Source organism: Microtus oregoni, unplaced genomic scaffold (genome assembly GCF_018167655.1).
Source record: "Microtus oregoni isolate MIOR12 unplaced genomic scaffold, Mior012 000002F_ref0000024, whole genome shotgun sequence".
NCBI lineage: Eukaryota > Metazoa > Chordata > Mammalia > Rodentia > Cricetidae > Microtus > Microtus oregoni.
The window spans coordinates 61,876,165-61,883,887 of NW_024543061.1; the positions used below are offsets into that span (position 1 = coordinate 61,876,165).

Below are 7,723 nucleotides of genomic sequence, written 5' to 3' on the forward strand. Positions count from 1 at the left end.
AGTATAAGCAAGCCTGTGTGGTTTTTTTTCCTACCTACTTAGTTATTGTTAGCCAGTTGATGTAATTTAATATTTTTTATTACTTTTCAGAGCTAGTCCAAGGAGGAAATAATCCCCAAGGAAATGGACAGCTGCACATGAAGACATACAGGTCTTGGAGGATTTGGAGGAATGATTGTTGTACACCTCTGTTCTGCCATCCTCCTCCACCTCTTCTGTGAAGCATACCATCCTCAGAGCTTGAACTCCCGGGCTTTAGATACACACTTTGTAAATGACTGACACAGGACCCTTGGCTGGGATCACCTGCATAGTTGACGTACTTAGCAAGAGCAAGTGTACCTGGAGTCCTTGCTGGCTTCTCCAAATCTCAAGACTCTTGTTCAGGGAAAATCACTTTAAACTTGGGTAGAGGGTACATGTAAGGATGCAGTGGTGCTTTTAAATATTCATGAGCAGCTAATCTCAGGTATATATTTGGGGAAGGGACTACTTGTAGTATTAATGTTTTTGAGCTGGGGCCAGTTTACAGAATTTTCTTGTTGCCTCCTTTTTTTTTTTTTTTTTTTTCCGGGTGAATGTATTGTATATAGAGTGGGACAGTCAGGTGGGCACATGGAGGAGCTGGGAGTCCTTCCCCCGCTGTAGCACACAGCACTGGGGTAGTTAGTCTCTGTCTGTGTAGTCAGGTCACACTGTATGCTTGTGGAACTTAGAAAAGATCTGAAAGGTGTCAGCTTATGTATGTCACTAGCTTGTTTCCAGCCAGCCTCAGAGACTGCTTACTGCATTTGTCCTCCTCAGCATTCTTTTCTCAGTGGTTGGCAGGTGCTGTCTTGTGGCCTACTGGGTGTTTCAGCCAGAGGACAGACTGCTCTCCCTCTGGCCCAAGTTCTGGATCTGGGAAAGCATGTCTCTTCCTGATTTTCCCACCAACCCCACCAGATAGTTGTAAACCAGGAACTTGGGCTCTCCAGTTATTACAAGATGAAGTGGCTTCTTCATGGGCCTCTTAGGCCAGTGATCTAGAAGGCATCACACGCTTTCTAGCACAAACTGTGTTTTGTGAAAGTGACTACTCAGGTTTGTTATATATGTTAGTCTCAATAAAGATATTGCACAGGTTTGAATAAGGAAAGTATATCCTATAGATTTAAATTTGAATTTAGGTCTATTTCAGTATGTATAGTTTTTATTCATTTTAAGAGAATCGTAGTACTATGACTTGATCACGTTGATTTAAAGTAGCTGTCAAGGGCTAGTTCTTGGAAATTATTTGTTGTGTCTGTGATAGGAAACAATTTTACAGTATTAAATTACGTTACAATGGATTTAGAAGTGAATTACACTGGATTCTCTCTGCTTTAGCCTTCTGTATTTTATTTTAGCTGAGATATCACCAAAGTTAGGACCTATGTTTAAAATTTTGAATACCCCACACAGAATAAACCAAGGGAAATGCCCTGGAGTTGCAAGTCTCTTTAAAAGAATATAATTTTACAGTATGCTTTGGGGTATGGAGATCTCTATGTTTTATAAATATTAATCTGCCCAGATTCTTAGAAGTTTAGGTGTGGGTGGAGTCAATGGAAGATTTTTCTCAAGTCCCAGCATTCCCAGTAAATGTAGAATAGTCTGCCAAATATGTGAGGAGGGAAGGGAAGGAAATTGGAAACATCCAAATTATAGAGATGATTGGACCCTTGAACTTCGCTGATAGACATACTGGTTACCAACCTGCTGGTGGTGCTGACCCACACAGTGTCTCCAAGTACAGCACATACATACATGCAGTTTTCTTTCCAACAAGCTTGTTGTAGTTGGTGTTTTACGGTCAACTATTTCAGAGGCCCAACACCTACACGCTTGAGTTTAGAATTAGAAGAGTAAAGAAATCAGATTCGTTGGATGGCTCTGGTCTGCTTTTGAGCTAATAAGAGCCAGCTTGGTCCTACTGCTGCTTCTGTGTCTGCCACTACAGCAGAGGCCTGAAACTTCTTCACTGGGAATGCTGCAACCATCAGACCTTTTTCAGGGTGCTAAAACTAGAGGTCACTAAGCTGAGTGCATCCTCACCTCTTCTTCATGTTTCTAAAGCAATGCTGTGAACAATATTGGGGAGCAAGGAATTGGTGAGTTCCTTTATCCCTTGGTTTATTAAGAAATTAAATAGAAGATGGAACTACTGTATTTATTAAGTTCTAACACTGTGAGAAGAGCCTGTTGTGTCCCTTGTGGGAATTTGGTAGTTTCTAGTCCTATAAGTTCCCAACTTGGAGCAGCCAGAACAATACAATGCTGCTCTTCTGTGAGCCCATCACCCTCACCCACTTGAGCCGGACAAGAGCTTTTGTTTCACTTTTCTTCCAGCTCTTCTCTTCTAGGTGTATTCAGCAGATGCTAATAATCTCATTTAGAGTCTTCGGTGGAAAATGCTGAGTCTGCAAGATGTAATAATTAGAAAGTAGTGTGCAAGGGTGTCTTAAAAGGTCCACTCTCGGCCTAGGACTTGTATCCGTTGGTTACTGTGACCTTGTCAGTATGCTGACTCTAGTCCCCAGGAGGACATTGCTGTGCATAATTGGAAGCATTCTTTGATTTAGTGTTAGACTTAACCTTTATCAGATTTATTCATAACTTAGAAACCTTAGGATCTAAAAGAAATAAAAAATTCAGAAAGAAAAGTAGAGCCTTTTAGAAGGTTTATGGATAGATATGTCTCCCCCAACCCCAGCCCTGCGGGATTTTTTTGTTTGTTTCTTTACTAATGTACTATAATAACTGGTCTGTTACACCTGAAAAGTTAATCTACCAAGTTAGCATAGTTCTGGGCTAATGTTGTGTCTATAAGATACAAGGTAGTCACCGTTACTCTATCTTCATTCACCAGGAGCCTTAACTAGAGCAGCAGCGTTACTCCAGTTCTCTACAGACATTTTCAGATTTTCAGACATGCATTCTTTCATATTCTCTGTTAGTTTTAGCAATCTGTTTTTCCAAAGACCTACATGTGTAGGTACATCAACTCTAAAAGACACTGTAAGCTATTTCTCCCTTTTCTTCTTTCTTCAGTTGAGGTTAATACAACTAGTTGGTATTCCACCTGGACAGCCGTAACTCATCCATGGCTTCACTGAGGCCCTCGTTCACCACCCTCTTCTTGAGCATCCTCACACTTTTGCTCTGTCTTTATGGTGTTCAGTTGTTCTAAAGCATCCTCCAGACTAATATTTTTATTTAGAGCTTTATTAATTTCTTTGGTTTTATTCAAGAGTTCTTGGAGAGGTACTTACACTTGATCCCTGTATTTGACAAGGCATTTGACACCAGCTTCAGGATTAAATTTAATTTTCAAAGTCATAACCTTTGGAATTCTCAGCTTCTTTGGGAATAAGCTTTAATTTTCTAGCCAGCTTGTGTGGTATTCTGCCAACTGTACTTCAATTGTTTCTTTGCCTCTGGCATATTGTTATTCCTCGATCCATATTTGTCGTTGTTTAGCCTTTAGGTCTTTAGATAATTTATTAGTGGTCTGCTACAGTTCATTTTTTTCATGTCTTATTTTCTCAGTGTCTGCAACGGAGGAGTACTTTTGGTTATCAGCAATATTCTGTAGTCAAGCATTCTCCTTTCTTACTGTTTCCCATTCTAGTTCTAGTCTACCAATTTCTTCATCAGGACCAGTCGATTTCTGGTCTAGACTGGATGGATTAAGCTCAGATCTGTTCATGTATGCTTTATATTTGAGCATCTACTTGCAAGGAAGTTTTCAGTTTCCTCAGTGATGTCAGATGATTTGGTTCTTTAGCTCTTTCTTACTCCAGTCTTGCAATCAGTTCATTTAGGCTTTGTTTTCTGCTGCTAATGAAACCAGGTTGGACGCATCTACAGCTCCGACTGCAGCTCTGCATTCTCTTCAAAGCTGTCACCACCAACCATAAAAGTTCATAGCATATGATGGTGTAGTCCAAAAACAACTTGATGCAGTCTATTAGCCACACCGAGGCTGCCACGGTGTGAGGCCAGGTATGAGGGTCTCCTACCATATACATGGAAGAAATTTACCAAATATTGAGACTTTTCTTTGAGATGTAGATTTGTTTGTACTCGGGTTTCCAAAGGTTGTTCTCTTTTTGGTTTGAGGGGTATTGAAGTCCAGGGATCTTAACTCCCATTATAGAGACGTAGCAAGCACCACTAGTGAAAACTGAACTGCGCTTCATGCTGATACAGCTTCAGAGATTCAGTCCATTATCATGACAGAGAGCTTGGCAGCAGACAGGAGGGCGTGGTGCTGCAGTAGCTGCTGAGAACCCTACATCTTGCAGGCAACAAGAAGTTAACCAACCTGTTTCTTTGAAAAAAAAAAAATTTTGGGAGCTCTTGACTAAAAAGTGTTGAGATTAGGACTAAATATGCAGGGTTCTAATTCTTGTAACTTTCCATCTCATTTTAAAGAGACAACCACTCTGCCTTTCTGAGCCAGACGGGTTTTTGGTCAACTGGTAGCACACCTGACTGTGAACTGCACTTCAGTTCACGCTGAGCCCAGGCCCCAGGCCAGCTGTTCTCAAAAGATAAACCTCATGCTAGTGCTTATATGAAACTGTCTATGGAAAACTTTAAGACCTGTAGTCTCCACCCCTCGGCTCAATAGGATTGCAACTTTAAATGTCAATTTCTCTAGCCTTCCTCTTGACTGCCCAGTTGGTGTTATTGTCCAATGGCATTTGTTTGCTGTATGATTGTGTGTGTTAACGTCTCCTGGCATCAAAATGCAGCCTTAAACACACAGATAATCCCAATATAGTTCTCACCATGTTTGCCACCAACAAGACTTCAAGCCATAGCACTTGGTCAAACTTTTTCTTTTAATGAATGTTCAAATTTATAAATGATATGCTGCTCTGAAGCCCTAATTTGGGGGAGTGGGGGATGTAGGTCTGTGGTAGAGCACTTGCCTAGCATGTGCAGGGCCATATGTTCAATCCCCAGAACTACAAAATAAAACAAACCTAATGCAGGTCTGGTGGCATGAATCTGTAATCTCAGCTATTGAAAGGTGGGGCAGGAGGATCACAAGTTCAAGCTTGCCTAGGCAACTTAATAAGATGCTGTCTCAGAAGTGAAAAAGTGGGTTGGGATATAGCTCAATGTTCTTGTGCAGCATGCACAAGGCCCTATCTTGAGTCCCTAATAACACACACACATTGAAATTCCATGGGAAGGCTTAAAAATCCAAAGTCCTAGACAAGTGTCAATATCTTCAGTGTTTCAGATAACCTTATTTGGTCTTCTAGAATTGGTTACTTCTTGGCCCGATTCCCTGTATACCTATATTTACCTGTTGTGAAGTTTCCTTCTGTATTCGGAGGGTTTCTGGAATGTGGGTAGCTCTTGTCAACAACTGTGGCAAAGATACTTGACGTTTGGGTGCCCCGTGCAGCGGCATTTCCCCCATGAATTTACAACACTGATTTAGTACAGATGTGAGCCAAGTGTGGCAGGCAGAAAAGAGAATGAAAGGCCTGCTTGGTCTAGCTCCAGGCCTTTTATAGATCACACACACACCCTAAATAAAGTACAAATGTGATAGACGTGATTGAGACTTGGTGAGAAGGCCTTAGCCTCAGGACCTGAGGTAGACCCTTCCTGATGAGAAGATAGGCTGCGTCCCACACTCACAGACTGACATCAGCTTTGCTCTTGATCCCTCTCTGCCTGTTAGTTAAACATAACTTGGGTGAGGTAGGACATTGAGCCTTCTACTGTCTAGACTTCAGTTGGCTGCTCTCATCTCCCCTTGGGGTTCAGTGAGGACAGCTATATTGAGTAATTTATTGAAATGCTGCCTCACTCCACCTCATTCTGCAACCTCTTGGTCCCTTCATTTTCTAAGCAGGGGCTACTTCTCACTTGACTTGTGGACAGCTCCTGGGGGCCCCCAGCCATGCTCCTCCAGCCTGCACACAGTATAAGACATTCATCTGCTGTGAAAGTGAATGCCCTATGAACTGTCCTGGCCAGTACTGGAAAGGGAATGGTATTTATTTTTATATTGTATATATTTTGTCATGGTCTGCTGGTTTCCTGTTTCATTGAGAGCGACAATTACCTCAGTAGTTAGTTTGATATTGTGTGTCGGATAATTTTTTGAAAGAACTTTTTAAAAAAGCTTTTTTGATCTTTGGAGATCTGTAGATTTATTTCCATATGAACTGGTTATTTTGTATAAAGTACATTGTTAAATTAGGCTTTGATGTGTGTGCGCCTGGTGTGTTTTCATGTGTCACTTTTATCCTTAGGGCAGACTCCTGTTTTCCCAGCAGTTTTTGAGCTAGGCCACAGTGCTACCACCTGAAAGCATCCACTTTAATCTCAATTAGATGCCAAGAGTTTTCACAATGGTGCAACCTTAGATGCAGTCTAAGTGCTTAGACAGTAATAAAATTGGCCTCAGTCTTAGTCATGGTCCGGAGAAAACCCTTAACAGCTAGTCTGTGGTGCTCACCTTAGGCCTCAGCCCAGCTACAGTACATGGCTGGTGCTGGTATCCAAGTGTGCAGAGGACAGAGCTGCAAGCCTAAGGAAAGCTTAAGCTAACCCAATTTTGGTTTTGGGAGTTTTTTTTGGTTTTTGGTTTTTTTTGTTTGTTTTTGGGGGGGGGGGTTGTTTTTTTTTTTCCCGACAGGTTTCTCTGTAGCTTTGGAGCCTGTCCTGGAACTCACTCTGTAGACCAGGCTGTCCTTGAACTCACAGAAGTCCCCCTGCCTCTGCCTCCGGATTGCTGGGATTAAAGACGTGTGCCACCACTCGGCCCAGTTGTTTTTATTTCTAGTTCCTGGAAAGCATTTTGGTGAAGTAGCTAGGTTCTTTAATCAGCTTTAGTCTTAGACCAAAGCTCCTGTTTTTAATTCTTGCTAGATTTGTAAGTAATCCTCATTTCATAAAAATTCAGCCATATGGGCTGGAGAGATGGCTCAAAGGTTAAGGTGCTCTTGCAGAGGTCCTGAGTTCAATTCCCAGCAACCACATGGTGACTCAGACATCCATAATGAGATCTGGTGCCCTCTTCTGGCATGCAGCCATATATGGAGGCAGGATATTGTATACATAATAAATAAATCTATTTTAAAAATTCAACCATACATGTGCCCACCCACAATCCCTGGACTCTGAAGACTTGAGGCCGGATAGGATTCTGCGGCAAGGCTTTGTCTCTTAGTCTCTTCCTTCACTTTCACGTGAGTTTCCGTTCAAGCATTTTCTTTCAGGGGGAGGAGGTTTAAGACAGGGTTTCTCTATAGCTTTGGAGCCTGCCCTGGAACTGGCTCTGTAGACTAGGCTGGTCTTGAACTCAAGGATCCTTTTCCCTCTACTTCCCCAGTGCTGGGATTAAAGGCTTATGTCACCACTGCCCAGCGAAGGCAAGGATTTTTATCTGCTGAGCCATCTCTACAGTCTAAGGCCTCTTCCAAAAGCAACAACAAAATAGTTCTGAGAATGTTTATAGGAGATAGTGTGTTTCTTCTATAAAATATGCTATGTCATCTCATTTTCTGGTGCGGTAGTTGCATGTTTGTGTACTTTCAGAAACAAACTTTAGAGTGAAAACCATTAGAAAACCAGGTCTGGCATGCCGATCACATTGATGTCTGTGGTGATGTTTCTGTTGCTGCAGAGTGAGGTGGCAAGACACTGGCTTATCAGAAGCCCAGCCCGG

The 7,723-nt window shown here is 42.0% G+C and overlaps 1 protein-coding gene and 1 pseudogene across 5 annotated transcripts in view; one reads left to right on the top strand and one right to left on the bottom strand.

Annotated features, from left to right (window-relative positions):
* Nucleotides 1-7,039, top strand: part of LOC121433858 (cat eye syndrome critical region protein 2 homolog) — a 118,926-nt gene extending 111,887 nt beyond the window's left edge. For all 5 annotated transcript variants that reach the window (XM_041632520.1, XM_041632528.1, XM_041632551.1 and 2 more), the window contains one exon: nt 91-7,039. In XM_041632520.1, the coding sequence (XP_041488454.1) occupies nt 91-96 (6 nt within the window). In that variant the 3' untranslated portion in view covers nt 97-7,039. The remainder of the gene's footprint in view (nt 1-90) is intronic.
* LOC121436208 lies at nt 2,880-4,055 on the bottom strand (annotated as a pseudogene).
* Nucleotides 7,040-7,723: the final 684 nt, after the last annotated feature.